Source organism: Dermacentor silvarum, chromosome 1, assembly GCF_013339745.2.
Source record: "Dermacentor silvarum isolate Dsil-2018 chromosome 1, BIME_Dsil_1.4, whole genome shotgun sequence".
NCBI lineage: Eukaryota > Metazoa > Arthropoda > Arachnida > Ixodida > Ixodidae > Dermacentor > Dermacentor silvarum.
The window spans coordinates 57,329,876-57,346,868 of NC_051154.1; the positions used below are offsets into that span (position 1 = coordinate 57,329,876).

The 16,993-nt window shown below is 47.4% G+C and overlaps 2 protein-coding genes across 8 annotated transcripts in view; both read right to left on the reverse strand.

Moving 5' to 3' along the window:
- Positions 1 to 11,260, reverse strand: part of LOC125945992 (A.superbus venom factor 1-like) — a 179,508-nt gene extending 168,248 nt beyond the window's left edge. For both annotated transcript variants that reach the window (XR_007467299.1, XM_049668464.1), the window contains exons 1-5: positions 11,175 to 11,260; positions 10,349 to 10,455; positions 9,988 to 10,233; positions 7,596 to 7,754; positions 4,584 to 4,712 (exon numbers count right to left, since the gene is read on the reverse strand). Coding sequence is in view for 1 of the 2 variants with exons in the window: in XM_049668464.1 (XP_049524421.1) it covers positions 4,584 to 4,712; positions 7,596 to 7,709 (243 nt within the window). In the remaining variant the exon portion in view is untranslated. The remainder of the gene's footprint in view (positions 1 to 4,583; positions 4,713 to 7,595; positions 7,755 to 9,987; positions 10,234 to 10,348; positions 10,456 to 11,174) is intronic.
- LOC119463792 (A.superbus venom factor 1-like) overlaps positions 1 to 16,993 on the reverse strand; it is a 268,434-nt gene that overhangs the window by 242,720 nt on the left and 8,721 nt on the right. Inside the window, exons 4-5 of one of the 6 annotated variants that reach the window (XM_049668433.1) lie at positions 15,017 to 15,087; positions 13,464 to 13,595 (exon numbers count right to left, since the gene is read on the reverse strand). The exons of 4 other annotated variants lie outside the window; for them this stretch is intronic. In XM_049668433.1, the coding sequence (XP_049524390.1) occupies positions 13,464 to 13,595; positions 15,017 to 15,087 (203 nt within the window). The remainder of the gene's footprint in view (positions 1 to 13,463; positions 13,596 to 15,016; positions 15,088 to 16,993) is intronic. One more of the 6 variants, XM_049668426.1, reaches the window with a different exon arrangement.

Consider the following 16,993-nt stretch of genomic DNA (forward strand, 5'->3'; position numbering starts at 1 on the left):
AACGATAGCGGCGAACACAGTCGGCGATCGTCTAAATCTGATCAGCGGCGAAACGCGTCGGCTTTTATACGTGAGTCATCGAAGGTTCCACATTTAATCCCTGGTGCCCGCGTGTCTTCCAGAAAGTTCTAGACAATTCGCGTCGCTGATACAATCAGATTACATGAGCGTCGATCGGTGACCACAGACGATGGATAGAAGCATCGATAACGTTCGAGAAGCTTCCAATGCAGGCGCGTCCTGCGCCGAGCGATAACGTTTAACATTTGTTAGCCGGTGGAAAGCGGCCACCGGTGAAAGGTAAACATGTATACGTGTCAATATTTGCTGCGTCCCAGCGTATCTATTTTGTCAATGGGTCACCACAGTCTTTAAATACGTCATGAGTTTCTGAGTAATAACTGCCTGAAAGTGTTTTTCCTTTTTTTTATTCACAACTTGAATACAGAGGGAGAGAGAAAGCAAGGAAAAGAATGACAGGGAGGTGAACCAGACGACCAAAGGAGCGTATGCTACCCTACACTGGGGATAACGGAAATCGGGAATTGAAAGAGGAAAAGAGAAAGAGTGAACACTGTGTGTGCAGCGAAACGCGGTGAACCCAAAGTCGCATAGGTGCTTGGTGATGTGCGTTGAAGACATCAGGCATGACCCAAGGCCCAGCGGTTGTTTTGCGAATACGAGGCTCTGGGCGAGCCATGGGGTTTACTCGAGAGTTGCAAGCACTGGATTAAGAGCATCCAGCATTTGCACCTCACTGATGGAGCATGCAGCTTTCTTAAAAGTATGCGAACGGTATTTATGAGGGACCGAAGCATCACAACCACTTGCCGGTCACCTTCGGGCAATTTTTCGGGAGTCGGCGCTATAGACCCTACGGCGGTGCGCTGTATCCTTTGATGTGACTATGGCTCCGGCTCTGCATCGGCTGTGGCGTCGGCTGTGGCTTCGGCTGTGGTTTGAGCTGTGGCATCGAATATGACTTCGGCTTTGTCTTCAGCTGTGGTATCGGCTGTGGCTCGGGCTGTAGATTTAGTAGCGCGGCCGAATCTTCTGTATTGATGTTCTCCGGCACCACCTTGTTGTCAGAGTTACACTCGACTCCACCAGGCCTAGAGGGCAGAGAAGTAGGAATCGTAGGATGTGGCGCACTCTTTACAGAGTCATCGGCGGTCTTTGAAGTCCGACTGGTCCGACGGCGTCGGGAGCATCGCTTTCTAACATCCGCAAAAGCTTCCCGGCGAGACGAACGGTCCCTCGCCATCTGCTTCAAGACCACCCTTTTCTGCATTTTAGAGGAGTCATTTGAAGTAGCATCATGGGACCCAAGACAATTGGGGCATTTGAGAACCATGGCTGCACAGGAGCTTACAGCGTAGGGCTCTACGCAGCGCGAGCAAGCTCTCGTGTTCTCGCGCATGGCGCTCACGTGCCATAGCCTCATGGAATTGCGACATTAGAATGACCTTGGGATAAACGGTCGCACGAAGTGTTTAAAGTGGCCCATCTTGACGTGTGAGGGAAGAGATTCGCCCTTGAAGATTACCTTCACACAGCGGGATGTGCCGAGTCCAGACACGTGAGTTATGGCGACGCTATCAACAGCTGGCTTCGCTGCAATCGTCAAGTCAGCGCTAGTGATGGAGACGTCCACGTCGTAGATGACACCAGTAGGAAAGCCATGGTCCAGAGGGATGTACGAGTGGACCTTCATGCAGCCAAGTTCCATAAGTTTGCTCAAAGTGCTCAGTGGAGTCTCACGTACAATTTGTGGGCTCAGGGCCATGGCTTCAGAGTCAGTGGTCAGCTGATGCTCTCAGAGACGACATAGGGTGCAAGCGCCATTCAAAAGACAACCTTTACTGCCCCAAATCTCAGGCCAACTGAACTGCTTCCTGGTCGCCGCTCCTCGCGCTCCGGCCCCAGGCTGGCTGCGCGTGGCACGGGCGCATGAGCCAGGCAGATGGTGATCATGGCAGCACAGCGGCGTAGCCATGCAGTCGACGTCCCCATGAAGTTCAATACCCAAGGCATTTTTTCGTGTTTTGATTGGGGCGTCCGTGACTTGATTCGGCGTCCCCGCTTCACGGAGCACCGAGAGAGACTGTTAAGTTTCCTCAAGTTGTCGGCAGCGAGTACTGGTACAAATAGAATCGTCCTGATTGCGATATTCTGAGTTGGTCTTACTGTCGACGTGTTTGAAGACCTGTTGGCCCTGGTTAGAGCACTGCACGGGACGATTTTTTCAGCACGGGCCCGCCGGCCCGGGCCCGTTTTTACGTTGGGCTGCCCGCCTGAGCCCGACCAAATGTTTTATGGCGAGACCCGGGCCCGGCTCGAAACCGGCCCGAGACCGAAAATGATCACCGAGCGGCATTAAAAAATAACATAAAAAATAGAATGAAATGAATTTATTCTTAAGGTATAAATACATGTCATATGCAATTAAGAACACCATTTGAGCGGTCTGAACGCAAATACCAGCGCGAGAAGTAGTACGAATGACCCTGTCGAGCAGTATCGCCAGCAGTTTCCAACTGCGCGACCTTGAGGAGGCCCAGTCCACTTCTATCGCAGCGCCGCCACAGTATTATTCCACGTCGGGCGCCTCACTGCAAAGCATGCGCCGCCCCAACCGCTAGTCCCACTCAACCGTATTCTAGTACACTATAGCCGAAGCTACCGAAGCGCAGCGCAGCGCATGGATTCGTGAGCGCAGCGCATGGATTGAGTAAATGGAGAAAGAAAGCTTCTCGTTCCTCCATGGTGTAGCGTAATGCGCTGCTGCTTGGTGGCCGGTTGAGAACATGCGTGCAATCATGGACGGACGCAGTGCCATATTTCAGCAGCGTGACGAATTATCTTATCTTACCAGTCATAGTTTTACCAATTCGCCTTTGAAGAATCAGCAAGTCGCGAATGCGCTTGCACCACGCTGAAAGCATTAATTACATTGATTTAGGTAAAGAATACAATGACATCCTTTGGTTTGAGGCGACTTCGGTCTTTCTGGACTTTTACATTCTGTTCAAACAGCGCAAAATACTACGGAAGAAGAAAAGAGAAGTAAACAGGAGTAGCACTGCTAGCTTCCAGCTGCGCCTGGGCAACAGGTTTTTCAGAGTCGAGACGCGCGAGGATAACTTGCTGCACATTACATGCACACCACCAGAAAGTCCGAGCCCGGCCCGGGCCTGGGCCAAAGAGCACATGTCATGCAAGAGCCGGCCCGAGCCCATGAAAAAACTGCCCTAGCCGGGCCGGGCCCAGGCTTTCGGGTAAGCCCGAGCCCGTGCAGTGCTCTAGCTCTGGTGTCGCTTCTTTTCGCCTTGCGGCTGATCATAAGCTGAAAGCCGTCATCCGAGAAGTCCTCATCACTGAGCAAGTAGTTACTGGTATCGTCGCCGTCGGTGTCACTCTGGAAGTCGGTCCGCTTCGTGGACGCAGCAGAGGCGCGGGGACGTCAATTTCCATCCGTGCCGCAACCCATGGCGGCGGTCCCGAGATATAAACAGAAATCAGGTGAAAACATCTGAGCTATGGAAATATCGTTCTGACTCGCAGACACTTCGTCTTGGTCTCAGAGTTATACTCGACTGCATCAGGCTGAGGAGGCAGACGAGGAGGTGTCGTCGGATGTGGCGTACTTTTTACAGAGGCATCAACGTTCTTGAAGTCCGACGGCGTCGGAAGCGTCGCTTTCTAACGGCAGCAGCTTCCCGAAAAGACGAGTGGTCTCTCACCGTCTGTTTCAAGACCACCTATTCCTTCTTAATTATGGATCAGCTCGTCGAGGGAGCATCATGGGACCCAAGACAATCGGGGCACTTGAGAATGATAAAAGTGGCTGCACAGGAGTCTGCAGCGTGGGGCTCAGCCGGCGTTTCGTGAGCAAACTCTTGCGTTGTCGCACACGGCGCACACGGCGCCCAGGTATAATAAGAGCCAGCTTCCTGCATGTCTCACTTCAGCTTGGCATGGAATCTCTTGAACCATGCAATGAATCACGTTCGCTTGTGGTCGAAGGCCTCACTTAGGTCATTTAATAAGCGGGCCCGAGTACGGCCCGGGCCCGTTTCTTCAAGCCCGAGTCCGGCCCGGGCCCGCGGCTTCAAGCCCGGGCCCGACCCGAGCCCTCCGAAAAACGCTTCGTCCGGCCCGCCCTGGGCACGTGTAGTGCTCTAAATTATGAACACACGCAGATGCCTTGCCTTCGTGGCACTCTCAGAACGCGCAATTTCAGAGGTGTCCTCACTTAACCTATCTGCTGCACAATAAAAAAGCCAGAACAGTACAGAACTGTTTCATGACGTACAGAAGCCAGAACAACCGGAAAGGCCATGGCTCGAATAAACTATTACGTTATTCTGTAATCTCACCGGCCGCATGCAAGTGGAATGACGTCGTTTGCAGATACTGCTTTAGTGACGCTGCAACCACAGCGGCTCGACTACAAGACACGCCCGTATTGAAAAATTATTGTTCGAGCTGTATGCGCTTGTAACTTCCGGTCGCATTTGTGCGCGCGTTTTGTACATAGTATTTCACCCAAGGACGCCAGCAAACGAGTTTGGATATCTTACTTCAGCAACGCTCTTCGGGTCTTTTCTTTCGATGGCAATGAATCCCTCTGAAACACGTTGGTAGGGCTGCAGAGTGAGTCGTTCTCGCGCCTGGTGCTCATCTGGGTACCTCTGATCGTTGGTCGCCACCTTAAAAGAAAGACAGAAAACGATACTCTGAAACTTTATCACAACAGGCACACGGTGCCGGCGAGCATCATTATCGCCAGTTTGGGCATCAGTAACCTGAAAATATGTTAGATCATGTCGCAGATATTGCGTTCTATTCTGATATGTTTCGTTCTTTTTTCCGGCAGATGAGACAAGCTGTATAGCAACATTTAATGTACGTTTACTATGCGAAGATATGTACAACATTCGAGCATTATAATTTGCTAGTGTCACTTTTAGACCAAGGCTAAATTCTTGAACAAAGCGCTTGCTATAGCGTTGTTAAAAGTGTTATTTAAAGTGTTCAATGCGCGACCTTAATGCATTTAGCAGGTCTGTTTGTGTTGTGTTGTGACTTCGGTTAGTCGAACCTCGACCGGCGTTACTACTGGGTAGCGTGGCGTTATCGGCAGGCTGTAGGCGTCCGGTAGACCATGGCGACCAGGCAGGGGCGAGGCGATTTGTAGTGCGAAACTTGCACTGTTTATTCCATGGTTGGTGGATATAAAAGAAGAGAATAATAGACAGTTTTAGAATAGAGGCCCCAAAAATTTGGGGCCCCAAAGAGCTTTGCGGGTGTTAGCGTTGGGGCATGCAGGAGTGAAGAGTTTTAAATAGGGCTTTGCGTTTGCGAATAGCGTCTTGCGCTTGCAGCGCCACTATGGTGTCAAAGAAAAACTATTTTAAATATTAAAATAAACTATACCATTTCATGAAAACAAGAGTAATTTTGACTTTCGTGGTTTTGCGTTTAATTACATTTGAGAGGCCATTGATATCGACAATCGAATTCGGAATCAGCGGCGTCTAATGAATCAATCGTCATTACACACGTTAGTTGAGAGAAAGCGATAAGCGCAGTCACTTCTCCTAGCTTACGAACTTCACGCGTTACCACGAATCAAGGCCAATTTGGTACTCGGAGAGCCGTCGATTCGATGGGTGCCGCCATGTTTATTGACGCAAAGCTTTGGGGCAGATTTTGGGCCTCCGGCTAAATCTGTGAAATAGCGTGCCCAGTGCAAAACCCAACCGCAGTTCGCGTCTCGCGCATGCGCAGTGGTGTCGACGCGATTTCTTTGGGGCCCCTATTCTAAAACTCTCTAATAATAAAAAATACACTGCGGGCCTATTTAAGTCCCTTAAATAGGCCCGATAAAATCGTAGGCGGGATTTTACTCATGTCAACGTCACGTGACATGTACTGAGTCTGGTCGGTGATTGGTGGCTGCTCACTCTCTCCTAGGCGATGTTGCACGTGCTTGCCTCCACTGTCGGCAAACCGTGGGTCCCGTTTGGTTAGCGGAAAAGAGTCTCCCCTTGAGTCGCACAGTTCGCGGAAGGCGGCCCTCCCACCTGTCACGCACACGCACAAAGGGGCCCGAAATCACGGCGGGGCGCCCGCCAGACCAGAAACCACTCGACACACCCATAGCAAATTAGGGATCCATCCTCCGTTTCGATTAGGCATGGTCTTTCGATCATCCGTCTTGCAAGGGGTTTTACACGCCAATCGTAACAGTTGACATTTATTACAGCTAGCAACGAATCACTCGTTTATGTGGCAGAACTGTTAACGTTCAGCTTGCTGTCACTTTACCAAACGCACTTTTCCATCAGAGAACTTATGAGAGTGGATTATGCTTAACAATTTATTGCGTTGCATAGCTGATAATCTGTAGGACGTAGCCTTCTTCATCTTTATGGAGTTTTACGTGCCAAAACCAGTTCTGATTATGAGGCACGCCGTAGTGGAGGGCTTCGGATTAATTTTGACCACCTGGAACGTAGTCATTGGAACTTGTATTGTTACTTTCGATAACAGTGTGTATATGCATGACTGCTGCCGTTCCGTTACCCCCGAACGCGGTGATAGCACACAGGAGTCAGTGGAAGCGAAATACCTGGTTTTCTTTTCCGCTGCGAGATTTGCTTTCGCTTGTGCGGCGCTTGAAGGGGCGCAGGGAGGGTGGGGGGGGGGTAGAGTGTTGCAGTGACCTATGCATAAAATGCGGTCAGAACTACATTCACTGGCAGGTGTTACGTGCCATTAGTTTGCTTTATTTGAGTGAGAAAAGTAGTAGGAACTGTAACTATCAAAGAGTCAATTATCACCGAAACCGAGAAAGTATGGGACAATTAGTAAAATATTCTTCATTTATTTGTAGGAGGGCGTTAGCTGTGTTTGTGCTCCAGCTCTCCAGAAAGGAAAATGGAAACAAAATGAAAGAAAGGAAAAAAATGACACTGACAGGATTCGAACAAATTCAGAACGTGCGCATGAACTGTGCTGTGCTCTACCAGTTAAGCCTTGTCAGTAGCTGGAAATGGTCTTTTCTTACATTTTGTTTCCATTTTCCTTCAGGATTAATATTAACAGTAACCTAAAATTAACAATCTCCTTTGTTTAGATGACGCAAGCAATTAATTTTACTTGATTCTTTCTAAGCTTTAATAATCAATGGCTTGTTAAATGGTCATTTGATTTAATCAGGTCACTATTTTCCCTCAAGATGCAATGTGCGATAAAGTGCAATGTCCTGGTTTCTTATTGTCTATACACCCAGTAATGTATCTGTCATTGTTCTTATCATCCATTCCACCGAGTGACTGCTCCCAACGATAGTGGGGTGTGGTTTAGCCTACCTAATATTACCTCAGATTATCAGTTTCTTTTTCTCGTCAAAGTGTTCTGAACATTCGAATTCAGTATCTCTCTGAACATTCGAATTGCTTGAGTCACGTTACATGGACGATTATTTAACTTTCAGCGCTACGTTTCTCGGCTACGTACGCCAGACGTTTCCGTTCACGCCCCAGCAGAGGGCAGCAACCTGTTTGATAACGCTAGATTTTTCTCACCTCGATGGACAGCACGCCGTCGTCGATGGACACCGGTATGAAGAACGTTGCCACTCCGTCACTGCCGGTCGTAGCTTCGTATGTTTGTCCAGGGTTGAGCCGAGTCAACTTCATCGGTACATTTGGAGCTGGGTTTCCACTGACGTATGTTACTTCAGCCTGCATGGTGCACGCATGACGTAATTAGCTTGGAAGGCGCTTCCATAAGGATGTCCGTTTCTGTCTAAAATGACAGGTGAATTCATTTACGTTCGTATTCGAAAGCGTTGACGAGAGGGTATCCTACATACTAAAAAAATTAAGTGGAGTTATCGTGTTCTGGCTTTTATAAATAGTTACACGCACCTCTCGTATTTTCGTTGACTTGTGTCTTGAAGACATAAAATGTCATTATTCGATTTAATTAACGTGAGAGAAAAACAAAACAAAGTCTCACGTTGGCCTGTCACTTATCTGAGGTTAATAAGCACACAAGAAAACACGAATGCTTAGACCTAGGCTGATTACGTTTGTCCGTAATGAGAGGGTAGTCTCGTTTTCAAGAATGTGATGAAACGCGCTCGTATCATCGCGATCTTAGCCGCGAAAGCACAGGGAGGGCGGACTCTGCCCCCGCCGCAGATGGCTTTCAAGATACAGCCGCACGGACGGGCGCGCGCGGCGCAGAGTCCCCCCCCCCCCCCCCCTACCCCCCCGGAGACTTACGGCGCGGCGGGAGCACGCGGCCGCAGTAAGGCGTGGCCCCTACACCTCCCTACGCTCCCTCCGGAGCGTTGTGTGCGCGACTGGAAGACTGCGCCCGTAGACTTTGTACGGAACCTCATAGTGACGGTGATGGCGACGACGACGACGACGGCGCCAGAGTGTCCATATAATTGCTATCGCCTAGAGTGTCCATATAATTGCTATCGCAAAAAAAAAAAAAAAAAAATCTGGGGACACCTAAACACTTCTCAGGACTTGTGAATGCGAAAAGATAACGTCCAATTGAACGCTGCTGAGCGGTCCTTCGAGTTATGAACTGCTCGCGGGCAAGCGAGCGCGTTGAGGCGCTTGGTGCGTTTTGATTTGGCCTTAGCGAGGAGTAGTTATAACGGAGGCGAGCGAGGACAAGGAACGCGCGGATAACACAGGCTTCCGAGAACGAGAGCGAGGGTGACGTGGCATCAGGTGTTCCCTTTCGCCCGCTGTGCGGCGTCGAGGCGCGCTCGTGACGTGGTGTCGCAGCCAATGCGACTTTATGTGCCGTTTCATTGCTACAGGCTACAGACGCCGGCTTTCTCGCTCAGTGGGCCATTGGACTTTCTCGCATCAAAAAAGAGGGGCAGGATAAGGGAGGGAGGAGGAAATGAGTGCAATTCCGCTCATAGATTTACTACGCTATCACTTCTATAGATAGCTTTGAGCTTTGTCCCTTTCCATTCCAACGACACGCAAAGTTGGCAACCGAGCACTTTTCTATCGAAAGGCGAGGCGCGTCTGCCACGGGCGGTTTCCAGATATGCCTGTGCTGACTGCAAGTGATGGAACGCGCTAGGGTGATGCTGCATTCCTTTCTTGTCGGTCACAAGCATGCAAACGAAATAAAGCATTAGTAAACGCCATAGCCTCGCAGCTAATCAGTAGACAAGGTGGATCTCGGCAAATCGAGATTGTGTGGTAAATATAGGGACTAGCCAATCAAACTCGTTACATTAATTGTTTTTATTTACGCTTCATACTTCACTGCAGTGTAGTCATTAAAGGCCTGGAAGCTCTGCGGCGGAAGGCTGAAAACGCTGAAGCAGTCGATTGAACTTCTGATATGCACTAATGATTCGCCATCCAATTTCATCCACTGCACAGCTCTATAATACCGAACTTGCATTCGCTTTCCTCAGTTTCTTCTCCCTGCGCTCTCACTCGTCCAAATTTCGCGAATCAATGAAGAGCGTGAGCAAGAGAATTGTACATTGGGACATTTCGATGAGGCACCTTACCTATCTAGTTATATATAAAGTGTAACGTCCACAAAAATAATTTAGAAACCACGCACACATATACACGCACCGGTGCTTTTAGGCTGCGTACCACGTTAGCAGGTCGCTCAAGTGCTTAAATGCTACGTTCACATTGAGGCATTCAGTGTTCAAAGTCAACGATATTTTCCTCGCTGGAGCACTCTTGTTCCCACAGGTTTCCCAACGGCACTTTCTAGGTCCCTGGTATGATAGCGAGCTCTGGAAATTTCGCGAACACGGTGAGACTGCATTTACCCTGATGCAGTGAGTGTATGTACTTTGTACGGATACAAAGCCGAATGGCCCCATGTGAACTTCAAATAGGGACGATGAGTTTAGGGCCATGAAATCGCCATAAAATATCGAAAAACTTAAGTGTAGTTCGCACTCACGATGATGTATATCTTTAGGCCGGGTTTGAAGCTTCGTTGATTCTTCCTCAGTGAAATCACGTAAGGCGTTTTAGAAAAAACCGTCTTGTCACTTTGCGCCGACACCTTAGCTCCGGTAGCTTCCTCGGTGACGGTCGCTTTCACCACTAGGCGCCCGTGGCTGGCAAACAGCGTATCCCAGCGGTGGCCAATGAACGGCTCCAGGTGCTCCCGCAGCAGATTGTACACAGCGTCACCGCCTTCGAGCTGCGCAATCGAAGCAGCGATTTAGTGCACATAGGAGCAAGCTCTTCACGCGGAGCCATTGCTACAGATGACCGCCGCATCGAGACAGCGGTTCAATAAGTGGTTAGGTTCTTACAAGCACTGGAGATTTGCTGCTTGAAAACCACGACACTGTCTCCAACCTCTTGCTTCAGACCAAAGTTGAATAGAACAACACCTTCGACGGGATTTTTATTCACGAAGCTGGAAGAGATATTCATGCATTTATTAAGGGTGTATAAAACGAATGCTTCTACTGAAAGCAGCTAATGTAGAGAGAGAGAAAAAATGTCAGAACTGCTCAACTGTTTTGAAAGGTAGAGGCTATTCTATAGAAAAAAAAATCGCGGACAGTAATACTAGTCCAGGCAGATGCGACAGACACCCTTTACGTGTACATTGTTAATTTAAACATGGCTCCGGCGTGATTGCATTTTATGTTGATCGTTTAGAAGCTGATGATCGTGTTTTGCTGGCTATTTTACTCCGCAGTCCTGTGCGCACCAATTTCGAAATTTTATATGTTTATCCTCTAATGCTTAAAAGGGGCAAAAGTGGGCGAGTATTGATAGCAAAATACCTGTTTGAATGCTTAATGAGCAAGCTAAAGGTACACTGATTTTGAACTCATTATTTGAATAATGACGGCTTCGTCAATAATTTAAGCGAGGATGCACCAATTACGTTGACTATTCTTCGTCGAAGGCTTGCATAATGTAAAACTCTTTTGGGTAATGTGTGCTCTATACCCGAAGAAAAAGTAATGCATTTAAAACATGATCATACGTGCATTACTGCAGAATTTGACTACAACATTGCAGGACATTGCTGTCTTCTTTTTTTTTCTGACATTTATTATATTGAATAGCATCGTAAATATTAGTGTGATGAACGCTGCCTCAATAATTCATGAATTCCCTTACCTTGCAATCACTGTACAGGGTAGTGTCGAAAAATTGCTCAATACAAATTCCGGGACGCTCAGCTCGACCTTAAACCTTGGGAGCACTGTACCGCGATGGGGGAAAAAACATAATAGGAAGTTTTATGGATTTTTTACAGCGCAGTAACACTGGTTATTATGATTTACAGCCGCATAATTCATGCAGTATGTGTTATAGAGGCACTTCTTAAAGATTTAAAAATGGACGAAGCATGGCAAGGATTGGTAGTGAAATAGAATCGTTACATATTATTCCGGCCCAGTATTCTGAACATGACGTAAACAATATAGAGAACAGAGGTGGCAGTAATTTTGTTGGCTTTATGTAAAAAAAAAAATAATGGTTCAAAAGAAACTAGATGAAAGTCTACTAATGCATGAATGAACGCGACCTATGCATTAGCGCTGCGTGTTCCGTGTGCATGAATGTTTGGTTAGCCACAAAATGACCCAGAGTAGTGTAAAAAACGCGTACTATTTGGTTAATGTAGTAATATTGCTCGTAAGAAAAAGCTATTAGGTATAGTAGTAGCACTAGTAATAGTTTGTTCTTTTTGAGATTTTCTGGATGCAAAATTTTGCAATTGAAGTCGTGGAATTGTTGTTTCCGCATCGCCTATTACGAACATGCACAAAACCCTGTGTACTAGATGAAATGGAATATGACATCATTTATTCTAAACTATCAATATTATTTCCGCACTCACCGTACTTATCGAACCAGGAACGTGGACGTTGTGTTTTGCTGAAACTGCATGTTAAAAGAAGGAAGAAAAAAGAAAGTGAGAGAAAGCGATGTTTCAATATCAATGGTTTCTCAGCGATGTAACAGTTTTATCGCGTAACATATTCATGGCAAAGTTAAACTATACACTTTTTTTTTTTCAAAACGGGGTACCTAATAAGCAGTAGCAAAGGTGTCATTTGTATTGATTCATCTGTTGTGTTCATCACAAATTCCTACACGTTCCGCCTTGGAAGGGGGGATACACCCATGTACGACTCTTTTGGAACTATACGAGGTCTGTTAGAAAAGTATCCGACCTTATTATTTTTTTTTGCGAACACCTGATGGATATGAAAGAAGCGCGCTTGCACCAGCCGACCTTGAACCTTCGTGCGCATGCGCGAATTTTTTCCCGCCTGCCGATAGCATCAATCGCTGGGACGCAGCGTTTGAGTGAGGTAGTGCGCAGTGCTCTTGTCGGGGGTTTTTGGCCGCATCCATCACGACAATTCTCCTGCACATTCCTCGCACTTGATTCAGACTTTTTTTTTACAGAAATACAGACTCCTGTATAACAAGAGGCTCCTTACTCTCCTGATATGCCCCCTGCGACTTCTGGCTGTTTTCCAAAATCAAGAGGCCATTGAAAGGAGTGCCATTTCAGACAAGAGAGGACATAATGGCTGCAACGACAGCTGAACTAAACTTCATTCCGAAAGAGGCCTTCTCGGAATACTTCCAACAATGGCAGCATCGCTGGGAGAAGTGTGTGGAGTCCCAAGGAGACTACTTTGAGCGTGATTAGGTTACCAACGCTCCAGTTATGCCAGTTTTTTTTTCTTCGGCCAAAAGTCGGATACTTTTCTAACAGAGCCTCGTATATAGAAACGATTTAACACATCTTATGTCTCTGTCCCCAGTACAACGCCGAGCGTGAAGTTCTTCGGACAGCATTGAACCGGCTCGACTCTAGACCATTTTCGGAAATGAGGATCCTTGGACCACGGCCGTACACGTCGATGGCACAGAAACCAACGATAGCGTTGTTCCAGTATCTGAGGTCGACAGGTCTTGGCAACTGTGTGTAGACTTGCTGCGAACCTTCAAATGCGCGCGAAACTGTGCTCTCTTTATCTCCTCTCTTTCTATTTTCATCCCAATACCCCTTCCCCCAGTGCAGGGCAGCAAACCGGACGTGCGTCTGGTTTACCTCCCTGCCTTTTCTCTCTTCTATTTCTGTCTCTCTCTCTCTTGACTCATAATAGAGTGATTATTTGGGAATAATATGTGACGTCTTGTTTCATTGATTAGGAAAGAACTTGAGGAGACATGATATTTCATACGTGACACTTGAGAGAAATTACACCATTGGGACTGCTAGTGCAAGAACGTTTATAAAATAAACGCCAATGTATAGGGCTTTTGAGAACCTTTATTCCTCTGCAAAAAAATTGTTTGTTCTGATCTTCGACTGTATTTCGCATGGCGAAAATTTATTTTCAGATCATTGTGATCAAGGATTAGAAGGAGGGTCAGTCATACGTTTTGGCCGTACTTGACGACGAGTGACCATTCTCCGAGAAGCGTGCGCTCAGGTAGTTGATAGGTATGCGTGAGAAGCAACTCTCTGCTGGGCTGAAATTCTGTCCTTTCGACGATCACGTTTTGGGGATTCTGCAACGAAAATTGGGAGATTTGAGAGCACCGTAATAAGCCCGCTCGGAAATCCTGTTACTCTATGGGCTCCGACAGCCAGAAATTATGCGCCACACGTATTTGATCCACCCTCAAGGCGCTTGCATTGGCGCGTTAGCGCGAGTGCATACACTCTGGGGCAAGTTTCCTTAAGTAGCGCTCGCTGCGGGAGTCATCGCGCGCTTCCACGTACATCAATTGAGGCCTCAGCACTGCACCCAGCAGGATCAGCGAAGATGCGAGGACATGTGCCGAAAGCGCCAGGGGCCACGTCTCTTCCTTGGAATTGGCGTCTTCAATGTTCTCATCGCTCTCTGACTGAACCACACTTAGCTGAATCTCGTGGCGAACACTGACTGAATTGAACATATGCATATGCTCCGACACACATATGCATATGCACCGTTGAAGTTAGACCAAATGAATTGAGTGACGTAGAAATAAAAGCTACCTGAGTGTCTACGCCAGTGGTCTGAATGGGCACAGCGAGCGCCTGTTTGGTGTCCATGCGCACCTTCTTTCGTATTTACCCACTGCCTACACCCTGAAAACCTTTACAGTTTTTGTGGAATACCCTAGTTACAAAGCTATAGTCATCATCAAACACATATACAATCGGCATGCTCGGAGTTATCAGTGGACAGCCAACAGGCCTGGACTTCATGGTAATGTTAAGCACTGTACGCAAGGATTATGATGAATGCGGTGGTAGATGAAAGGTTAAAAGTTGTGAAATTCCGTGCAAGTCGGCTAAGGCTAACGAACTGGCACTCTCCAGACCACTCCCTGACCCTTGTCAAGCACTTAGAAGAGATTATACCTATATTTTCCATGTTTGCGGCCATCTATCCAATGAGTCTCAAACCAGTGCTGAGCGTCGCCAAAGGTCTCTTGCCAACAGAGCTCTTCTTCCAGAAGAATGTAACAAGGGTGTTAGGATTAGAAGATAAGAGGACTTGTCGGAAAAGGTGCTCGTGTCGAAAGGCTGACGAAGGCAAGCACTTTCATCGAAGCAATGACGCCACCCCGAGGCTTTTTTCTTGTTCTCCTTTAGGAGCAAGTGTTTTTTGATGATACGTAGGATGGCAAAATTTACGGAATGCTTTACGAGACGGACTAGGACGATTTTGTCTTCAACGAAGAAGCTTTCTTTCTCAGAAATCCGTTTAGGTTTCCTTTGTGGCTTCAGGCTACGAGCCAGGCGGATGACAATTTTCTCTTGCATGCTTTAGGGCAATAAACAAAAGAAAACATTGACTTCGCAAGTCATACTGAACCTCATGATATTTAAATCGTGATGCCCGTTTCAATCAAAGGAAGAAGAGAGTTTGTTTTGAGTACGTTTAGCCCGCAACATTTACTACATACTTCCAGCTTCTAGCAGTGCAAATTGTACCTACCCGAACCTCCAGTCTGAAGATGCTTTCTGATGGCTTCAGCCTGCCATCGACGGCCAAGAACCTTATGTTCACTGCCAGTGAGAAAAAAAATGTTATGAGTAAGTATAACTTTCACCAGGGATTCTCTGCCTATTTCTGTGCGCGAAATGTTCAACGTGTATGCTGTAATCCTGGGGACTCCTACAAGTTTATAAAATTCGTGTCCTGCAAGTTTGTAATGAATATGACATCTTATTACGGCAAGCTTTACGAATAACTCGATTCTTTATGATTTAAAAAAGGCTCTGAGGAAAACTTTGATAATTATGTTCCTCGTGCCTTCGCTACTCTCACGGTTGGGCTCACAGTTGAATTAAACCTTCCACAGCACTTACACGAACTACCGTATGTGTGTCAGGCGGTCGTCGCGACTTTAATATAGTGACCTGCGTTTTTCTCATAACTTGCCAAAAATTATTGTAAGCTTACCAAAATTTTATTATATGCTGGGTCAATGCGGCATGGCATCATCGGCAACGAAATAGCCTACAAAGCAGCGCCTTCCGCCGACCAAGTCCAGCGTGGCAACTTCGCCTACTTGCTCGTCGCAAAGCATTAGAACATTGGAATTCAGAGGAATGTGCCAAACTTGCCACTGCATTCCGTTCACCCTTCATTGCGCCTTCGACTACCACCTGGTCTATCTCGATGCGACGCAACTTTACTGCGTCGCTTGTGGTTGGGCGTCGCTTTTGGGAACGTTTACTGTTCCCGTGTGGGACAGATGGAGAGCACCTCGTGCAGCGTTTGTGATTGCGACGAGATCATAGAACACATCCTCATCTACTGCCCTTCATTTGACAATGGAAAACAGAGATTGCGTGCCACTTTAAGCCGACTGGACGACAGAGCTTTCACAGAAGAAAAAAAAAAGGCTCATGACCGCGAAGACTCACTGTCACAACCCTGGTGTTATGAAGAAAAACCGCCGGCAGTGGGGTAACGAACGCTTCGTGCTGCTTCTCGCTTCTAGGCGCCCCCTAAACTAACTTGAGATTACGCTACTGCCAACACTACGCGCGCGGCAAAACAGCTCAAATCCAGCTACCAGCTATCTCTGGTCGCCAGTGTTTTCCACCCGACGCAGATTACTCAAAGGTAGGGCACGAGGGCCGCGCCATGCATGCACAGCTACAGCGGGCTAGAGGAGGAGACGTGATCTGTGGGTGCGAGAGAGTTTTATCACACTTGTACTTTGTACGGCACCTCACGGCAATGCCAACGCTGACGAAAATTCGCCTGGAGAGTCAATATAATCTCGATTCCAATAAAATTATTGGGACCATGGAATGAACCGTTAAAGACGCTGAGTGCCACAGGAGCGCTGTTACGCTTTTTGAAGATGTCTTAGCTTTGCCATCCACTTTGCGTGGTGAACGCTGTTGTGTGTGCGCACGCATCACTTATCTCTTTCTTTCTCCCTTCCATTTTTATAGCCGCCCGTTTTCTTCTCCCTCTCCCAGTGTTTGGTAACAAACCAGATGCAACCTGGTCAACCTCCATGCCTTGCCATTTCTTTCTATCTCTTTCTGTGCCATTAGCGGTGCTTTATTATTGCTCGAATTTCGCTGCGAGATTGCATTTTACGGTCCGGTTTGTGCAATATAACATTTGACACTGTTACCTGCAAAACTTGCCAAAAAATTATGCGTGGCTCTGCTGTCGCAAACACTAGATAGAGACCAGCGGAGCAGGCGAAAGCCTAGTAAGGTTAAAAACAATAAATTGTGGGGTTTTAAGTGCCAAAACCACCATCTCATTATGAGGAACGCCGTATTGGGGGACTCCGGATCAATTTAGACCAACTGGGGTTCTTTAACGTGCACCTAAATCTAAGTACACCGCTGTTTTCTGCATTTCGCCCAGTGGCAAACCACACACTTAGTCTAACTTCCGCTGGTCTCTGGTGTTATCGATAGCAGAGCCACGCATAATTTT